This window comes from Hydra viridissima, unplaced genomic scaffold (genome assembly GCF_058129835.1).
Source record: "Hydra viridissima isolate aposymbiotic clone 2 unplaced genomic scaffold, HvirCarnegie_v1 scaffold_22, whole genome shotgun sequence".
Lineage (NCBI taxonomy): Eukaryota > Metazoa > Cnidaria > Hydrozoa > Anthoathecata > Hydridae > Hydra > Hydra viridissima.
The window spans coordinates 568,291-590,000 of record NW_028324321.1 but is presented as its reverse complement, the minus strand read 5'-3'; the positions used below and the strand labels follow the sequence as shown (position 1 = coordinate 590,000).

At 29.8% G+C, this 21,710-nt stretch overlaps 1 protein-coding gene, 1 long non-coding RNA gene and 1 pseudogene across 3 annotated transcripts; 1 reads left to right on the top strand and 2 right to left on the bottom strand.

Moving 5' to 3' along the window:
• Nucleotides 1-2,624: 2,624 nt before the first annotated feature.
• LOC149876332 (uncharacterized) lies at nucleotides 2,625-9,723 on the bottom strand (annotated as a pseudogene).
• A 1,723-nt stretch (nucleotides 9,724-11,446) lies between these two features.
• LOC149876330 (uncharacterized) lies at nucleotides 11,447-20,839 on the bottom strand. Its single transcript, XM_090075525.1, has 4 exons — nucleotides 20,731-20,839; nucleotides 20,309-20,615; nucleotides 12,606-12,711; nucleotides 11,447-11,970 (listed from the first exon to the last, which is right to left on the bottom strand). The coding sequence occupies exons 1-4, from the start codon at nucleotides 20,748-20,750 to the stop codon at nucleotides 11,579-11,581; spliced, it is 825 nt and encodes a 274-aa protein (XP_089931651.1). The 5' UTR covers nucleotides 20,751-20,839; the 3' UTR covers nucleotides 11,447-11,578.
• Nucleotides 15,882-18,791, top strand: LOC149876331 (uncharacterized). 2 transcript variants are annotated; one of them, XR_016448805.1, is made up of 2 exons: nucleotides 15,882-17,349; nucleotides 17,943-18,791. It is a non-coding gene; the product is annotated as an uncharacterized LOC149876331 (long non-coding RNA). The 2 variants fall into 2 exon arrangements; XR_016448806.1 differs by having other exon boundaries at nucleotides 17,447-18,791.
• Nucleotides 20,840-21,710: the final 871 nt, after the last annotated feature.

The following is a 21,710-nucleotide window of genomic DNA, read 5'->3' as shown; positions in this document are numbered from 1 at the left end:
TTTTCTTTCAGATGCAAAACGTGTTAAAAACTGTAATATTTTCACCCCCTGCATCATATGTGAACTTCCAGCTTGGCTTCCCTTTAGGCGTCAACACTTTGCAACGACTTGGATCAGTAGAATCCTGATTTATCACATTCTTATGTGGCAGACCAAATACTTAACAGGATTGAGGACTGGTTTCCATATAGTGGATCACGTGCTATTGAGTATAAAACGGGTCATTTCCTTGACCCAAGATTTAAGAAATGCACTTGTTAGCAATTATGATATAACAAAGTCTGTTACAAAATGCTGGGGTTTTATTTTATGAGTTTAGCAATATTGCAGCTGAGCTGTAAGCATAGTTTATGTTGATCTATAAAAGATTGATCTACAAAGATGTGTAATCTCTTAACTCAAACCATTAAAGGGCTTTCGAAAATTCTTTACAGTTTTTCTTTACAATTTTTTAAATCTTTGAAGAAGAAAAAGTTTTGTTTTCTTAAAGAGAAAAATATTTTGCACTCGATAGGTAAATTTTTATTATTTTAGCTTTCTTTTTTTTCATTTTGTTTCACGTCTTTAATTGAACATAAATTGACAATAAAAAAAACAACACAAAAAGAACAACAACAATAACAACAACAACACTAATAATATGTAAACGCCTAGCTTCAATTGCATTAGAGACGAATTAATGACTATATTTACCTCTTTTTACTAAAATAGCAAAAAACGAATCTTAGAACGCAATTAAGAATATTTAGGCAAATCGAAGGAATTTCGGTTTCTATCGAGAATAATTAAGGATTGATAAGGATTAATGATAGTTATAGAATTATAGATAATAGTTAAGGATTTGAATAATTAGCGACTGTTAAAGCCCAATATTATAGCTATCGCGAAACAATACATCACATTTGTGGACCAAAAAATTGTTCTTAGGATTCTTTTGAACATTTTACATCATCGTCGTCATCATTATCATCATCATCACCATCATCATCATCATCATAATCATCAGACGATTCTTAAGAAATCTTACTAGATTTTTTAAGAATCGTCTCTCTGGGTACTCTGGTAAACAATGAGAGTTCTTTTCGAAAGGCTTCTTTTAGTTCAAAAAAAAAAGCATTTCAAAAAATTGTTCACGATTATCATATCGCGAAAGAGATAAACACATTTTTAAATGCCATGCACGAACACTCTCTTTTTTTTTAACAAACTTTTTCTTTTTTTTTTTTTTGATAAAAAATGAAATTTGAATAGAAATTTGATGGTTCTTAGTTCTTTGGCCTCTTCGAGACAAAATGGCGCATCATTTATAGGGAAAGTAAATTATTTAATTTTCCCTATATTTATTTAAAATTTATTTCCAAATGGTTGACTTATGTAATTACATAATTAAGATTCCTTTTTTTATTATCATTTCTCTCCTAGCCAACAAACAAAAGCACAAATCTTTAAAAAAAAAAAATTTTAGTGATTTTGACCCTGGAGGGAGAAAATAGAGCGATTAAAAATTAAAAGTTCTAATAAGTAAAAGAATAATAAGGCACTCACTGAACCTCCTGAAAACTCACTGAATCTTTAAAAAAAGAATATTTTTTTGACGAACCTGTTATCCACCTGGCTTGTTGTGTTTCATGTTGCGATCCACTGTGCTTTAAGGAGAATGGGGAGCGAGGGGAGCTGATGTTAGACAAAGGGAATTACTTGCACATTTAAAATTTTCAATGATAGAAAGGTTTGATTGAAATTATAAAGTTATAATATTAAAATTATATGACTGTGCGTTATTTCTTACTTTCAGACACTCAAGATGGCCACGGTACTTAACTTGCGAGTTTTAAATCCTCTTTTCTTGTAATTCTGGTAAAACTGGCACACATCACTTTGTTCGTCCTTCACTTTGTTTATTGTTAACTTCGGATACTATATCGTTGACGGCTCTCCACTTTTAAGCAAGGTCATAATTTTTTGTCAACGGACTGTATTGTGTCATTTAAACATTTTATGCGGCATCGTTTGACGTTCTGTAGAACGTCAAACAATTTACAATGTTCTTTTGGTACAAACCATAGGTACAATGCGGCAACTATATTACACAATTCAATCATGGAAAGTTTCCATAATTCTTTCGGCATCGTTTATTTTCTGGAGAATCGTGATGGTAGAAGAGCGTAAAGTGGAATGAGATCTGCCTTTTTTTTTTCTTTTTTTTTTTAACGATTTCGCAAACAAAATTTTATTATATTTACAGAATAAAGATAAAAATGAAAAGTTTATTTTAACTTACAGAATTATCATTAAAATAATTATAACAGTTATAAGAATTATAACAACTGTTGGTGAAATGATGCTAGCACGATGCTAGCTAGATATTTGTATCAAATGCACTTTTGCCGTGTCTTTTTATGAGAATACTCGAACAATTAACAAAGCTTACTTACTCTACATAATAAACTCAATCTTCCAAAAAAATATTTTTTTATTTACTCAATAAAGTTGTTATTAACAAAGCAAATGTTGTGGAAATGTCAATTTTATCTGAAAAATTATTTTAAATGTATAATATTCGGGTTTTTTTCAGTTTTTACACCTTGCACTTCCAGGGGGTCTTTCAACCCTCTAATTTGATAAAATTACTTAATTTATAACCTTTTTAAAAATTGTTCATAGTTTTGATATTTTATTCGTTGATGATGCATTTTTTATGCCCAGATAACAATATCTCTAAAACTTAAACCATTATTGATGGTTTGAATTATTCTGAAGTACCGTAAACTACCGCTCTATGAGAATGTCTCTTTGGAAATGCCTGTCAAGGATGCAAAAGTTTCGTAGTCTTTGTCATTGTAGCTTGCTTGTACTAAGCAGCCACAAACTCTATAGGTGTGGCTGTAATCCGATATGTCCATGTAAACGGAGACCTTTCGTATTTGAATGATCTGCAACAGATCGAGTTTTATCCAATCATTGGAAATTGTATTACCCGTCCATGTATCGCAAACAGTAGAATAATCGGAGTCAATGAGGTATTTTGGATACATGTCAGCCCACGTACCAGAATTGGATGGGATGGCCATCTGGGATATTTTTATTGTATCTAAAGCAATGTTTTGAATAAAATTTTATTGAGACCCGGGCCAACATAGTTTGTTAGACCTCTGGAGCCCACGGATTGTTGCTTGTCGTTGATCTGAAATTTTTTTGATGGTTAATTGAATCGAAAATAAAAAAATTCAAAATCAAAAAACTAATAGGTTAATACTATATATCATCGTTTCAAAATATTTTTTGTTGCTGTTGCTCATTTTAATCGGATTTGAGTTCTATGCAATTGAGACTCAATAAAGTTAAACTGTTGAAAGATTCTTAAGAGTCCTCACCTAAATAGAAAACTTTTCTATCCATGAAAGGTCTGGAAAAATGATCAAAAACCATTTTTGCGTCAAAAGTTTAAAAACCAATTTTTACGTATAATATAACTAAATAAGCAGTGTAAATTGGTATGTAACGTAAGCAACGTCAAGTTACGTTAATTAACTTATATCTTAATAACGCTATATCCGTTAAGTACCGTTAAACACCGTTAGTTAACGTTAATTAACTTATATCTTAATAACGCTATATCCGTTAAGTACCGTTAAGCAGTGTCAAATAACGTTACTTAACGTAAGTGCGTAAATTACGTTATTTAACAAAAGAATATATTAATCAAATTTTCCTGCAAATGCAAAAGGTGTAGGGAACACATGATAAATCAGAAGGTGAAAGGTTTATGACAAGTAACCGAGGATTACAGCACTAATTTTCTTGGGTTCGGAAAACGTTTTCGATGCATTTCCGCAGCCTGAAAGACAAGCTATATCTACTCCTCACTCTTCCTTATCGAGATTTCAGGTGTTATTTTAAGTGAAGTATTTCTCTTTGCATATGTAATAGTGCCCAGAGTGATGTAGCAACAGTCTTTGCTCATACATCAGATTCTAAATTTTTGTAAAAACTAATGTCTACATCAAGGAAGTTTGGGTAGGGCGGGGCTAGTTGAGCAATTTTCACTAAATCAAACAGATCTCTTGAACGGTGTGTCGAATTTACATAATTTTTTCACTATTTGAAAGAAAATTTTATCTGCTAAAAATTCTTTAAGAAAAAAAACCTTTTTTAGATTTGTTTGAGAAAATATTGCCTAAAGTTTACCGAGTTGTTCAACCTACCCTAGCGGGGCAGGTTGAGCAGCTGTGTGGGGTAAGTTGAGCAATAAACAAGTTAATGCATTTCTGTAGCTACTATGAACTCTGTTATAAAACCAAAATATAACTTTGTTTTAAATTGAATATATACTTTAGATCTCAACAAACTATTTAAGTTATTTAAGTTATGAATATTTAAGATATATTTTAGATTTAATTATTTAAAACATGAGTATAAAAATTAATAGTTCTGAGGTAAAAGAAAACTAAAAGAAAAACAAAAAATTATTTTTCAATCTTAAAACTAAGCACAACTTCAAAATAACCTTTTTAACATTTGTGTGGAAACACAAACATTGGGGGCACTGTTTTTCCTGAGGTAGATTCAGCGGTTATCACTGTGACATTAGTGCCTCTTTCTCCATAGATCATAGCACCAACATTTTGCTTGCCCTATGAAACCACAATTTTACTAGGTCTTACCACTGTAGATACACAAGTTTTGTCAATGTTCCATAGTTGTGAAGCACTGAATTTACATATATCCATAATTTCATCAAATTTATCATAAAATTCATTTACATTTTCAGCTTTAAATGATATTGCTCTACAAAGGTTAGTTGCTTCAGGTTTCCTAATAAACAATTTAATATTTCTTTTTAAAAAAAGATAGTTATCCATTTTTTACTAGCCATCTCTTTACTAACCAGATTCTGGAATTTTGATTTTTTATTGAACAGCACACTCGCAGACAAGAGAACGTACATCTTTAGAAGTATAGGGTAGGACGGGACTAGTTGAGCACAGGGGCAAGTTGGGCAACTAAAAAATCTCAAAAACTACGCATCAAATGACAAAACATCTAATGGATGAAAGATTGGTATATATAATGGTTATACAATGCGCATCAAATGGTTGTTGGACAGTGGTCAAGTGAAATACATGGGCACTTTTCCAATTTTGGATCAAAAAAGAAGAAAAAATTTTTTTTGCTGTTTTTCTCTTAAATTCTTAAAAAAAACATTTATCTGGTATCACTTAAGTGTTGATATTTTACCCATTTATTTGACTTTCGGTTATACTTAGCCATTTTTCCCTTGGTATTATAGGTCTTTTCATAACCTAACTTTTGTGTCACCTAGTCTAGTTGGGGTAAGTTGAGCAGGTTAGAAAAAAGTTAATTAATAAAGTTAGTTAATAAAATTAATTAATAAAACGGCATTATCGGATGCGGAGAAACAAATTTCGCTCGGTAAACATTTTAAGATCCATAAACACTTTTAAATTAATCATTATTAAAAACAGATATTGTTTTAAATTGTTTAGAGGATTTATTAAATACTCTTAATTTAAAACAATATTTGAAATCCTTTTTTTTTTAAAAAAATATGTAAATGTGATTTAAAACTATAAAATTTTTGCTTCTTTTAAAAATATTTTCACTTAAATATTACTTAGTCAATAAAATATATAAGTCAAAAGTTCAGAAATAAAAATTTTAACTTACTAACTTTATGTTTAACTTACCCCACACAGCCTCTCATTTTTACTTATGTAAATCCGACACACCGTTCAATAGATCTATTAGATTTTGTAAATATTGCTCAACTAGCCCCCCCCCCCCTACCCTATCCATAAAATATAGATGCCATTTGCAATAGATAATTTTTTAAGAAGCTTTCTTGCTCTTGGGAAAGAGTTAACCTCGGTTTTGAATAACCCATGGATGAGTAATCACCAGAGTTTAGTTTTAAAATGTATCTTGTTTATGTCATTTTCTTGATATTGAATTCCTTAGCTCTTACATATTTTTTTTTCTCCAAAACAGACCTTCCGTTGATTTTCAGGTCTATGTTTTTATATTTTTCTGAATCAGCATAAAATTCGCTATAGTAATCAATCATGAAATAAAAATAAATAGATAAAAAAAAGGAGGGGGGGGGAGGAAAAATTGCACTAGCTCAACAGTTATATTCCAATAGTAAATGAAATAATATATAACTCTATATATAAATTATTTATAAATAGTACATATAATCAAAATATATATAAAATATACAATACCATTATAATAAACATAGCAAACAAATAACACGTAATTCAAGATTAAAATAAATTTACGTTTATGAACATATTGACTTATTAAATATTACATTATAAAATATATTTTATTGACTAAGTAATATTTAAATAGAATTATTTTTCATAGAAACAAAAATTAAAAACTATTTTCAATCATGTTAACATATTTCAAAATAAAAAAGAATTCAAGATATTATCTTTAATGGTTAAAGAGTATTTTAAAATGATTTAAAAGTGTGTATGGGCCTTAAAATGTTTTCCCAACGAAATTTGTTTCCCCGTATCCGATAATGCCATTTTATCAATTTTTTTCAAACCTGCTCAACTTACCATGACTAGACAAGGTGATACAGATGTTAGGTTATAAAAAGAACATTAAGACTAAAATGGCTAAGAATAATCGAAAGTTAAATAAATGGGTAAAATATCAACACTTTAGTGATGCCAGATAAATGTTTTTTTAAGAATCAAAGTGAAAAATAGCAAAAATATTTTTTTTTACTTTTTTGGTCTGAAAGTGAAAAAGTCCCCGTGCATCTCACTTGACCAACAACTATTTGATGTGCATCCTATTACCATTATATATACCTATATTTCGTCCAGTAGATGTTTTTCATTTGCAGTGTAGTTTTTGAGATATTTTAGTTGTCCAACTTGCCCCTATGTTCAACTAGCCACGCCCTACCCTTGTATTCAGATTTAAAATTTTCAAGAACAGAGCAGAAGATCATCAAACGTATCTTACACTTTCTTGTTTGTCAAAACAAGAAACTACAAGTTGAACATACATATTATAACATAGAAGACTTATTTTGATAAAGAGTTAACTGATTGCTGAAGCACCAAATTACTAAGTGAAATCAACTGTTCAACAAACTCACTCGTGTGAATTGTTTCAAAGAACCTGTAGTCTATTTTTAGCCCTATGAATAATTTCTAGCCCGAACGTTTCGTGTTTAAATTATTATTGGATAGCAAATCTAGAGGTACCTCATAGCAAAAAATATAATTGTGGAGGAAGTTTTTAAACCTTCTTTTTCAAAAGTTTTTCAACTGTAGTAAGAGTTTATTATATTTTACCCATGCTCCAGTAATTTCTATCAAAGTTTCAGTGGCATTTTTCAATGAGCTGTGGTTTCATTTGATCAAAAGTTTAATTATGATTTTTGGTCAGTATTTTTGGTCTGTATTTTTAGTCTGTATTTTTTCAGTATTTCCATGGAAATGATCATCATATTACGAAGTTGAAATTGGCTTTTAAACTTTAAACACACAGACACACAAACAGACGCACACATATAAAAAATGAAAAAACTAATTGTAGCATATATTAAAATACCATAGCAAGAGTAGTTGTGAAAGAACTCCCCTTCGTTAGTTGAACATACATCTCTACAATAATCCATTGAGCAAGGTGTGTTAGTTTCACATATTGGTCCAATTTAAGAAGAACTTTTTATGTATTTACGTGATGAACGCATAAGCTAATAAACAAAATACGCACGAACATCTGTTAAGTTTTCGGCACACTCTAATTAACAAATGAGTGCCGCAAAAATTTTTCTATGTTGCTTTTGGTTATTTAGAATATTTAGGATAAATCTAAACTGCTGAAACGTTAAGATAATAATATCATGAGGAGCGTCCTTTGCATGTAAGGCGTCTATTTTAATACCTCACCCTTTTTCAAAGAATTTACTAAAGGATTTTTCCTCGCTCCCAATCCAATCTCAGCCGCGGGACCAATGAGGAGTTTTTCGGTATTTTCTTTATTGAAGTGGACTTCGCGAGTCTTAGTTATCAACGCAGTAAAGACATTCCTCAGCTGATTTGAACATAAAATGCATCCTTTTAACATTTCAGAAGCTTAGTTTAAAAGATTCGTTCGACTATCTTCACTTGCCATTTTGTTTAGTAGCTTGAATTTTGTTTTGAAAAAAGGAAACAGTTTTTTAAAAAAAATTAAAATACAATTTACAATTTATTGATTACAATTAAGTTCTTCGTTTTTTTTTAAAGTCACTTTATTTGAACGGGTCATAATAATGACATCTGAACTCAGGTAAAAGAAATATTTAGTTTGTGTTTTCCTTCTAACTTTTCTAAATTCATAAAGTTCATTAAGTGAATTTGGTACTTAGTTTGGCATTCTTATCCATTAAGAACGGCTGTACGCAGTATCTCCTGAAGCCAACTTCGAAAAAAATTTTATATAAAGTTTCCCCGTTTTTGTTTGCGTTTGTTTATGATTGTTATTTTGCTAGTAAATCCATCCTATTCGCGTCATTCTTTGACATGTGGAAGCATTACTTTAAAGAACACCTTTAATGCAATAAATCAAATTTAATATGGCCTAACTTAATAAGCTTTAAAATAAATTTAGTTCCTCCGCCGTGCTTAACTGTTCGAAGATAACTTTAATTGCTTTCTGTATATATCCATTTTGTGGCTAAACCGTAAACTCCTGTTTCTCTCGTTAGTTTCCTTTGTGAAGCTTATGAAATAAATTTTAAATTTCTTAAAGTTATATCTGATAAGAAAATATTTAATGATCAGATCATTATGACGCATATAATTTATGACGCATACAATTTATGACGCATACAACTTCCGTTGAATTAAAAAAAGCACCTGTAATAAGAAAAAAAATTCTTGTTAGCAACCACCAGACATGAAACTTCTCTTTTCAAATTTCGAAACTACGTATAGAAAAGTCGAGCAAAACAATTTTGATTGTTATTTCTTAACATATATCAGTTTATTTATACAAAAAAAGTAAAAAAATTACGAATAAATTTTTTATTTGTTTAGTTATGATTCATACAACTTCGGTTAAAAAAAGACCTCTGTTTAAGAAATAAATGCATATATGTTAATTGTTTAATATATATGAACTAATTTATACACACGAGGTAAAAGCATTATGAACTCACGTTTACGTCACTTGTAACATCGGTTGTTAATAATTACCATTGTTGATCCTCCTTACTGACTGAGAGACTGGCATTTGATGACATCAACTGACAAGTCTTTTCATTACTATTGAAGTTAGCAAACACACAGGCTGGGCTTCTAACGCAATAGGTGCCGCAATCATTGATATTGGCTGCAAAATATGTTAAGTTAATGTTTCCACTGAGGTATTTGTTTGGTGTTATATAAAAACTAGCATAGGATATGCACGGCAATCTAGTTATGAATGCACGAACGCATACTAAAAATGTCATGCAAACACACAGCAATCTAAGCGAAAGAAAAGTGTGTGTGCGCATTTGTATGTAAATCTTTGTATGCGTGACTATATGTGTGAATGTATGCGTATGTGGGTGAAATGAATGTCGATTGATGAAAAGGTTTTTGATTTGCTTGATTTGGTTGATCCGTAGCTCAAGATACTTCAAGAGAATATATTAATCTAAAAGACTTCATCACAAATTCTTCCCTTTGATGATTAAGCAAATCCAAAAATTCTTTTACAAAAACGAGCATGAAAATTAAAGGAGTAAAAAAGCCATCATTGAAAACTGCATTATTTATTTCCATTCATGAAGAATGATTGGTTATCTTGTCTAATATTTAGAGGTGTATTTGCGTCATTTAATGTCTATTACGTTATAAAACTTTTTCTCTTTCACAATATTTCTACAACATATATATATATATATATATATATATATATATATATATATATATATATATATATATATATATATATATATATATATATATATATATATATATATATATATATATATATATATATATATATATATATAGTAGAAATTTCGTGTAAGAGTGGTCAATACAGCGTATTGTAAGTAGAGAGGATATATCTTTATTATTATAATACAAGTTAAATAATACCGATCTTTGGATGTTGTTAACCGTAAAATGCATAACGACAAACATTATCCGAAAAAGTGTAATCGCGTGCTAGCATTAAAGTTTTTTATTAAAAGTTTATTTACATGGCGACACGTTGAGGTTAGCTCGCTTCGTTTATTCAGTAATTTTAGCTTCGACGTGATGTGAATTTTCCGTCAAGCAAAAATCGCAACATTTACTACTAGGTATAAACGGTTCCGCTTGATCGAGAATATTCCACTTAAGAATAGGCTTAAAACCATTATTCTTACACTCCTATTCGAATTTTGAAAGTTAGGCCAACTCCACTGAACTTTCTAAAGTTCTGTGGAGTTAGGGTTAGGGTTAGGGTTAGCTCCACTGAACTTTAGAAAGTTCAGTGGAGTTGGCCTAACTTTCATTCAGAAAAGAATTTTTATGTTTGTAACGAAACGGAGAAAAGATAGGTATATATAATGGTAATACGATGCACATCAAATAGTTGTTGGACTGCGGTCAAGTGAGATGTACGGGGACATTTTCGCTTTCAGACCAAAAAGTAAAAAAAAATATTTATGTTTTTAAAGGTTTTCTTATTGACGAGTTTTTACATTTTAAGTATAAATAAGGTTTTTTCTGATACATTTTCCATTTAGTGCCATGAAGTGGTTTGTTGGCAATTGCTTGATTGACTATTACAGCTATTAGTATTAGATAGTATGCTTTTATTATGAGCAGTAACAATTTTCTTAATACCTTTACGCTGTTCCGGTTTAAAAATTAGTGATATTTATAGCCTTAACTGAAGCATTTATCAATTTAATCCAAAATACCAAGTCTTTGAAAAATTAAACTTTTTATTTCGTGGCTGATGATTACCGCATGTAACTTTAAGTCCCATACATAGCATAGCTATGTATGTATGTATGTATGTATGTATGTATGTATGTATGTATGTATGTATGTATGTATGTATGTATGTATGTATGTATGTATGTATGTATGTATGTATGTATGTATGTATGTATGTATGTATGTATGTATGTATGTATGTATGTATGTATGTATGTATGTATGTATGTATGTATGTATGTATGTATGTATGTATGTATGTATATATGTATGTATGAAGAAGAGGACTTGGAAAGGAAGGTGGATTGGGATAAACACATTAAATGAATATATTTTATATATATATATATATATATATATATATATATATATATATGTATATATATATATATATATACATATATATATATATATATATATATATATATATATATATATATATATATATATATATATATATATATATATATATATATGTTATATGTAGCTTAGTTTTACATAACTATGACAGGTTTGATTAGAGGAAAAATCATTTTATTTTTCCTTATTTTTTATTTTTTCCTTAAAGTTTCTTTCATTCCTCGTTGATTGTCCAACGACAATTCATAGTATGTAAATTATCATACCCAGATGGCTATTTCCGCGAAACTTATTCCGACTTTTTCGCTTTGAATTATTCTGAAATAGCGCAACGATCCTTTCCAAATAAAATACTCTCTTGAAAGTCCTGACAAAATTTTGTATGTTTGGTAACTTTGATCATCATAACTTCCTTGAACATGACAACCTTTTACTCGAGTTATATGGCTTTGCTGAGAATTATCGCCATAAACGATAACAGATCTGACCTCGAACACCTGCAACAAATCTAACTTAATCCAGTCAGGATTATTGCTTTCGCTCCAGGCGTCGCAAAAGGTTAAATAATCGGAATCGATGAGATTTTTTGGAACAAGCCCATTATTTGTACCGGAACTTGTTGGGATAGAGAAAGCGGATGCTTTTTGTGTGTCTGAAAAATTTTAATAAAATTCAAATGAATATTAAAAAAAAGATATTAAAAATTCCTTTAAAGTATTTTAATTAAACATGCAGAAGTTTTTAAGTCTTTCATTGCACTGTCTTTACACGAATTGTGCACGAACCATACTCGAGCCATACACGTACTTTACACGAATCCATCTACGAAAACCATGAACATGAACAATAAATGAACCAATAACGAGGTATGACTATTAATACTCACTGAAATTATACACATCTGTGAAATAAAATACACCCACGCGCAGGGTGTATTCAAATACAAAAAAATGAAGCCTTAACAAGAAAATTTAACGGAGACAACAATCAATCTTTAAATGATATGTGGATGATATCCGGATGACATCCGGATGGTATTAAATAGAGGAATTATTTTATGTTAAAAAAGATTTATGCAAAACCTTTTAACTGACCATAAAGAAATGTTTCACAAAATGCTTTTTCAATAAACATTCTGGAAAGTGTGACAGAAAAAAATGAGGGAAACTGTAATCGTTTTGGTTCGACAGAAAGATAGTTTTCTTCCAGATGTGTGGTTAAACATAGATAATCAACCTTTTGAAAATTTTTTTTTTTGCTTTTAATGAAGTAGCATGTAATGTTCACCTGAGCAATGATAATCGTGGATTAACTCCTCGTTAACTGTTAAACACACATCTCTACAATATGGATATCCACTGCAGGGTGAATTATATTCGCATAGTGGTCCAACCTAAAGAAAAATTTGTTAAAATTGTTATTATTATTATTATTTTTATTGTTTTAAATTTAATGCCATATTAGGTTAAAATGACGTCAAACTCGTAAAAGTGACCTGTACGTAATAGCATCGTGCATTGTTGGTGCATTGTTGGTGTAAACTACAGAAGCAATAAACAAAGTTAAGAAGATTAATTATTATTGCTGAGCTTAGCAACTTTTGGTTATAGGTTTTTAAAATGCTTTAAAAAGTGATTCGAGCGAGAAGATTTTTTTAAATATTTAGCAAATGACATCTGAAGTTTTATATCTTTCTTTTTTATACATTTTATCATTCGAATGTTTGTTGAATGCTAAGCAATTAAGGAATCGTCTTTTTATTATTAAACAAATTGACCACCTGTCAAAAAAAATTGACCACCTGTCAAAAAAATGTTGAACGTTATCTTCTTAACAGTTTTATCTTCTTATCAAATTGAATATTCTACGCTTGAGTAAACTTTGTTATTGAAATTTATGATTGTTAGCGATAAATATCGTTAAGAATTTCAATGAAAGTTTTAACTGATCTCGTTATATTATACCGAAATAAATTTTTATATATTTATAAATTTTTATTTTTAGCGTTTTAAATTTTTTATTGATTTATATTACTAATTGTTTTTTTTACACGCATGGTTTTTGTATACCTTTTTTATTTGCTAACCTGGATGAAACGAGGCAAGTGAGGGCCAATCATTAACATCTTTTCATAAAAGACTGGACGTGACTCTTCAATTAAAATAATATTCTTTGCTGGGCAAGAAAAATACAAACATTGTTCTGTGTAGCTGATTACGAAATTCAGTTATCGTTCGCCGAGCAGAAACACTTTCACTATTCATGTAGTTTCCTTTTATTTAAAGAGTCTGTTTTGCTAACAAGTTTGGTAGTCTTAATTGTGTTTTGTTTCTGAAATTTAAATGATCTCACTATAATTTTTCTAACGACAGTGTAAAACGTATGCTAAAAAAAAGGATTATTCTCGACCTTCTTCAAAAGTGTTGCAGCACTTAGAATTAATGGTTTTAATAGTATGCAAGCAGTGCTTCAAGAGGAGCCATGAAAACAGTGACGCTAATGGTGAAGTTGTTAAGAAATTACAAGTCTTTTCTAAAATTCCTATTTTTCGTCGGCTGATTTAAGTAAACAAAAAAAATGCTTTTAGAAAACAATTTTTAAAATAATTGTTAAATATGTTGTTTATCATTCTAAACAAGATTTAACTTCCTGTAACGATGGAAACAGCCATTATTTAAGATGTTCTACGAGAACGCTGTGCAACTTTGCAAAGTTTTTTTTCGATATCCCACGGTCATTAGCGAATTATAAAATTAAGCGAAACAGCGCTGTTATTATGCGCATGCTCCAGAAATAGAAATCGAAAGTGATGTAAACATAAAAAAATTTATGATTTATCAACAGTGGCAATCCTAACGTTTTCTCAAATAATTTTACAAATAGAAATCTTCTTAAAAAATTATAAATTGATTCTATTATATGCAAAGTGTACATATGTCTTTAAAAACCATGAAATTTAATTGCGCACAAATTGAAAAAGCAGCTTGTCGATAAAAACTGAGAATTTTAAAGTCAAAATAAAATAAAATCTGATCGTTGGCTGATTTTTTACATAACCTTGATTTTGTTGGCTGATTTTTTACATAACCTTGGGGTTATGTAAAAAATCAGCCAACACGTATTCTCATACATCTTGATCCACTATAAAGGTCTAAAGTTACCTTAGCAAAAATATAAATCTATAGGAAAAAATTAGTTTAGCAAATACAGCATTTGTAAATTTACAAATGACACATATATAACTTTATAGTATATATATTTTATTTATACCGATTTTCAAAGATTTTTACAAAATGGAGGCCTCAAGAAAGATGCAAAAAGTTTCAATGATGTTAAAACTAAGCCAATTTTGAAGGTATCTCTAGATCAGGTAAAAATATTTTTCTCATTTTACTCAACTTTAACTAGTGATAATTGATTTGCTGTACAACGTCACTAAAAGTTAATTTTTTTTTAAATTATAGCTCATACACATACATTTATATCTAGATTTCTTTACCAACTCTGCACATTGCTATTGGGATTTATCTTAAATATTTCAACATGTTTGAAGAAGTAGCCCATGACATTGGATATTTTAATGGCGTCAGAAGGAGTATTAAAAAATAATAGCAGCATTTGTTCTGAAAAATATCACGAATTTATGTCAAAGCTAAAACACATGTCAGACCTTCAAAGTTCAAATTTTAATATTGAGACAGTGGTACTGGCCTATAAATACTAAAGCTGTCAATCCTTTGATTTTCAGTGTAATATTTGTTAAAAACTATGTGCATTGAAAAAAAATTCAGCGTAAGTAAATAAAAAACTATTAATGTCTTCATAAACATCAGCAATTAGTATACAATTTTAATTGCATTTTTAACAATTATCCCAGCAAGCACACAACGTTGAAACAACGTTGAAATAACGTTGATCAACGTCGATCAACGTTATTTCAACGTTGTTTCAACGTTGTGTGCTTGCTGGGATTTCTTTTTAACTAGTCAGTTTGAGCCTAAAATTTTGCAAAAAAGTTTAAAATGTTGATAAAGGAATTTGATCGGAATCACCGTCATAGCATTTACAGATACAAAATGGTAGCATTTTCAATAATGGTTCATAATTTTATTTAATTAGTATTTAATTTTAATTTGCATTTTTAATGGTTCATAATTTTATTGTAAAATTTGTGCTGTCAATATCAGTATTTCAAGAGCAGCAAACTGTAAAAACCTTATTTTGGTCAAACCCCTTTCACAGTAACTTGATAACCAGTGTGCAAATATTTTAGGTATAATCTCCAAGTTGTTAAAAAGATATCCTTGTTCAAAGTCGAAAAACTCATTTACTCAGAAAACAAGAAAACAAAATAATTTTTCTCTCAAAAAAACATTTTCTTATGACTGACATTTTAGCTCAATTTTTTACTAAGAAACATGTAAACGTTATATCTTTTTGAAATCTACAATAGTTATACTATTCAAATTTATAAAGTAAAAAAATTGGAAAATTTGGATATTTTATAGGCTAGTACCACCTTAAGCACTTTATATGATATGGATTATTCCTGACCAATGTTTCCATGTGGAAAGCACGACTACTGTTTAACTAATCTTAATTTGAAAGCAACTATAATACTTCTATAGAACAAACAATACAATACTCTGGAGCTTGAATCTACATTGAAGTAAGTTGATGAACCATGCTGATAACAGCTTGAAGCTACATTACAAAAGCTGAAAGTTCAGCAACAAGCATACCATGGAAAAAGTTTAATTGGAAATCATGTGTATAAAATGCTTAAGGTTCCATTTCTTTTATAAATGAATTTATTCCAAATCTAAAACATTATTATTAATAACAATAATAAAAAGTAATATAAAATCATGCAATATATCTTTTAAAGAGACATTTTTCTTTTTTAGAAAAACTCTATGCTAAAGTTATGTAACTCTATTCCAAAGCTTGTTTATGATAAAGGATTCTTTAAGACAAGCCTGTACAAGAAAGCAGTTGAAATCATTACAAAATATAAACTCCTTTTTCATAAATTTTCTGCATGCTGTAACATACTCTACTCAAAAAAAAAACCATGACAACTGTGAGGAGGGAAAACTAAAATAAAAACGACGATCGATAGAAAAACATACACAAGATGATTCACCAACTCTTCACATAAATAAGTGATAAAGCGTTAGAAGAAAAGTTAAATACAACTGTGGAAAAACGTAAACACGAAGACGCGTAAATGATAAAGCGATAATAAGAAAAGCTAAAAACATCGATCAGAAAAGACACATACAAGACTCGTCCACTATTCACATAAATAAATGATAAAGCAAAAAGAATTAAGTTAAAAACAGCAACTGAGAAAAGACGTAAACGTGGAGACTCGTAAACGATAAAGCGACAATTAGAAAAGTTAAAAACAACGATCAGAAAAGACTTATACACGATGATTCACCGATCTATCACGTAAGTAGACGATAAAACGGAAAGAAGAAAAGTTAAAAACAACGGAGAAAAGACGTAAACACGAAGACTCATAAACCTGCCATATAAATAAATGAAAAGATATCGCAACAGGAAAACAAGCAAAAACTATAAAAGCTCAAAAAAAGAAAGAATCTGACAGTTAAGTGGGGACAGTTAACTGGAGTTAAGTGGAGGAAGAGATAAGAAGAGAAAGAGATTTTGAAGAAGAGATTTAAATGAGAATTTTAAGAGAAAGAGTTTTTGAAGAAGAGATTTAATTGAGAATTTTAAGAGAAAGAGTTTTAAAAAGATTTAAAAGAAGATTTTTATGAGAAAAGAGTTATAAGAGATTTAAAGAGGATTTTAAAGAAGAAAAAGAATTTTGTGGTAAGAAGAGTATTTTGAGGAATAAGAAGTTTAATAAGCAGTTAAATAAAAGAAGAAAAGAAGATTTTAATATTGATTGTTGGAGAATAACCAGAAGATTTAATTAAAGAAGAGATATTTGTAATAAAAGAAGATATAAAAGAAAGAGGAGTAATTGAAATAAAAAGTATTGAACACTGCAAGAAGCGTAAGAGAATATTATTTGTATTATATAAAAGTTATAAGAGTAAGAGTGCTACCATTACACATTAATAGAACATTTGTTGATTTTTATTATATTAAAGAATATACTGAGGACGGCGATTATAAGTTTAGCCCTTTTAGATTAAACCTTGCCCATTCCTAACCAAACTATTCCCAAACCTCGCCCTAACCTAACCAAGTACTTCTCAGACCACTAACCTCGTTCCCAACCTCCATGTACCTAATCCAAACTATAACCTTAACCCAAACCTTCCCCTTCCCCTTTACTGCAAAACACAATAAACATTAAAATAATAACAAGAAAATAGATAAAAATCCACCGCCCTCACAACAACAGAAATATTAAATGATCTTAATATGTTTTATTTGATTTTTTTTCTTTTTCTTTCTGCTTTTAATGAGGCTCTCAAAGTGTTTTGGAATTTTATTGTGTGTATAATGATCGAGGTTAAAGAGTATGCTGAAACTAAAACAATACCTAGCAAGATAATTTTGATGATTTATGATGATTTAACTTATAAATTATTTGGGATTATTAGTACAACATAATTCATGTTGCTATCATTTTTACTTTAGAAAAAAATATTGATAAAATGCATTTTTATCGTACAACTTGGCGTAAGTTACACATGTTGGAAGATCACGCTACTCCACTTTTGAAAAATTGGGGCGCTGACTTTGGATTGTATGGCGAAAAAGGTGGAGAATCAATTTATCTTAAGTTCAACAATTAAAAGCGTATTTACCAATCTAATCAAATCTAATCCTAAAAGTAGGGTATTAATTCCAAAATCACGAAAAAGAAAGAGAAAAAAAAAAATTCTAATAGTTAAAAGCACTTTTAGCAACAGCATTTTACATTTCTAAATAATATATACCCAGCAAACATTGAGTCTAAAAAAGATGTCTTTTAGAGGTATAAAAAACGTCTAATACGCCTAAAAGACATATTTAAGACATTTTTTTTAGACTAAATGTTTGCTTGGACAGCTCCTACTTTTTTTTGCTTTTACTAAAGGCAAATAAAATGTCTTTTTTGTCCATCAAAAAAATTGAATGCTAAGAACAGCAATAATAAATGAATAGAAGAAGGTCTCCTAAAACTTTTTCAAGAAATTTGGTTACGTTTCTATGATTAAAAACCTAGAACGTACGGTCCAAAAAATGTAAACAAGTCACGTGTAGTTAAGCAGCCATCTTTCTCAACGACAACTCTTAACGAAGGTATAGATGTCCCTTCTGTTGTTTTAAATGCTTTAGTACACAAATGGGTCATCGTTAAACTAATTCAAATTAGAACGGCAACAAAAAAGTTGATTTGTGTTGAAAAATATGTAATGACTTGGTTTCCAGAGAAAAATTACGTTTGTTGCTAAGGGCCGTAACCATTTAAAAACCACTGATCTCAAAATATAACTGGATAGCGAATTCAATTGTCTTTTTCAAAAAAATTTCAAACCAAAATTGGCCTCCCGAGATGGCGGCGATTGGAGCTCTGAGTGGTGACCGATGTACATTTTGTAAAGCTTTTTACAGAAATATGAATGAAAATAAATAGAGTTTTCAAAGAAAAACTAGACTATGAAATAAAGTTTTAAAAACTTTAATTCATGCATAATTTATGTACCTTTTAGTTCTTAGTTACCCAATGCAGTGTGCTAGAAGGTTGGTAACACAATTGCATGGTAAACGGCAGTGGTGTCTACTTACAATTTTGACAAATTTTATATTTTCAATTTTTGTAGCAAGATACCAGATATGTACATGCTGCATGAACTACTAGCTGAGTGCTGTGAGTACACACAACTCTGGGGTTCCTTCTAGGATTATTTAATAGATAAATGTATATAATTGAATAGTATTTAATAAGAATGTTAAATACAAAATATTATTTTTTAATGTATATTATTTTACTTATATATTATTCTTTGTAATATTCCAGCTCTCAATGATCAAGTCAATTGTTTTTGACTTGATCATTCAAAACGACTTATTAAGGGAATTTTTTTGATTACATATATTTTGTATTTTATCAAACATTATCAACAGTATGTATCTTATCAAAAAATGTTTTTTTTGAATTCAAAGACAGGAGGTTTAATTAAACCAACCAAAAGTGTTGTTATCATATGCAAAGAAACTGAAAGATGTTTCCGAAGGTTGCTTGCCTCAATAAATGGCAACCTTCCAAATAAAAAAGGAATTCAAAATACCATTTCTAGTGCTGTTTTGAGATCAGTTGATTACTCAAAGATATTTAATGAACAAACTTCTCATATGTTTGACTCAGCTATAACTGATAACCATTTATTTGCACTGATTAAACTTATTTCAGAAAACTTTACAAAAATACGTCTTTATCACCTAAGCATTCCAATGTCTTCGTATGGGGCATTCCGATTTAGCAAATAATTGACGATTATGGTAACGATATTCAGAACTTTGCCGCTTTTGGGCGATATAAGGGCGAGAAAGGGAAAATTTAAGGGGGGGGGGGGAGGGTGGTTACCCTATGTTATTACACCGGGTTACACCAACCTTGGTGACGCCTCTGATCTATATTAAACCTAAAGTGATAGTCCCTCATTCCAATAGGCTGTACTGTCTCAATCTGCAAGTAATAGCTGAAATGTCCTATATTCATGATAATATCTAATAATACATGATAAACTTGAAATAAAATCTGTTGATCTTGTTTTTTTTATCGTTCTCATTTTATGACGATTCTTAATTCTGAATGAGGGACCAACTTGGGGTTTATGTTTCTAAAAGCTTTTGGAAAATCTTTTATTCATAGTGTGACCAGTGCTTAAATTTCATGATGCTACAATATATTTCTTTTCTTGATAATGCACCATTAAAAAAAAAAAACATAAAAAAAAATATGCAATCGGACTGATAAAAGCAAACCGGCAGATGAAAAAAGTAAATAACAAACATACTAAATAGCTTGTGTTACTGTTGGACACTAATGCCTGCCACTTTTTTTGAATTGTTTTATCCGAAAGATTTAGTTTAGATGACATTAACTGGCAAATGCTTTGGTCCGCATTAAAGTTTGCATACTCGCAGCTTGAGCTTCGAACACAATAACTGCCGCAATCATTGATACTGCTCGCAAATTTGGTTTCATTAATGTCTCCATTATAGTATATGCTTGTCGTTATTTGAAATTTTGCATGGTATATGCAAGGCAGCCTCGTTATAAATGAGCTAACAACTGCTAAATATGTGATGTAAAAACCAAATCTAAAAAGTTTGATTGTAATTTTTACACATAATGTGGAGCATGTTTTTAAATATGTATCATTTAAGCAATACAAATATTAATAGCATTTAAAGATTATTTAGGTTTGAAAGTTACCTAAGAAATGAAAGATACATGACAAACTTGTCAAAATATGGATTAAATCAAAAGGTACGTTTGACACTTCCCAGGCCACTTTTAAATCAAGTTTATTGCAAAGTTCATCATATTTTTGAATAGACTGATAAAAGAAAAACCACAATTCGCCAAAGAACTGAATGCCATTTTAAACTCAATATGAATATAAATGAAAAAAATATAAATTATATTACCGTTTTGATACAAGTAGAAACTTTTCTACTCATAAAAAATTACTTTAATTTGCCAAAGTTCAATATTAAACAATCAAAAATCTTTGTTGACGCCTTTTAACTGATTTACGAAATCGAGTTTTATATACAAATCCTCAAAAAGTTATTTGTGTTTTTTTTTTTTGTTTTTTTTTTTTGAATTTTACTCGTGGATGATTTAAGGATGAGACCTCGAAATCAAATTCTTTGGATTTGAAGATCTACCACTACTCGAGATCAAGGTTTCATTACGACTCAAGCGATCTTAGCCAAAAAAAAAAAAAAGAGTCGGTTTATCTCAAGTGGCTCGGACCAACTTAATTTTACCTACTGAGAAAATTATTAAGGTCTGGGCACCTGAATTGGGTAGCCTTCTTGAGCCTAGGGATAGCTTTTAAGACTTAGGAGTCACCAACCCTCTTAGAAATTTCCTTTATTTTTTGGTTTTTGCGTGTGGCAAAGAAAAAGTTTATAATATTTCGTTTTTGTATTTTTTTATATGTACCAAAAAAGGTCGGTCGAAAGTTCCCTCGAACGACTTTTTTTGGTACAAAAAAAAAAACTCCCTTGAGCTCAATATGCCTCGCGATTGGCGTTTATTTTAGTAAGAAGGATACCCTATCTGTTTTAAGACACCAAGATTATAAACAAGCGAAATTAAATAACATTCGTGCTTTTTGTATACATCCTTGAGGTCAATGTTATAAAACATACGCCTTCGAATTTCATGAAAACGTAAAAATTGTT

Excerpts from the sequence above, each read along its gene's own strand:
- LOC149876330 (XM_090075525.1), bottom strand. The coding sequence starts at position 20,750 with ATGTATCTTTCATTTCTTAG. Across the intron at positions 20,616-20,730 it reads ATGTATCTTTCATTTCTTAG|ATTTGGTTTTTACATCACAT; the intron begins GTAACTTTCAAA and ends CAAACTTTTTAG. Across the intron at positions 12,712-20,308 it reads ACAGTAACACAAGCTATTTA|GTTGGACCACTATGCGAATA; the intron begins GTATGTTTGTTA and ends ATTTTTCTTTAG.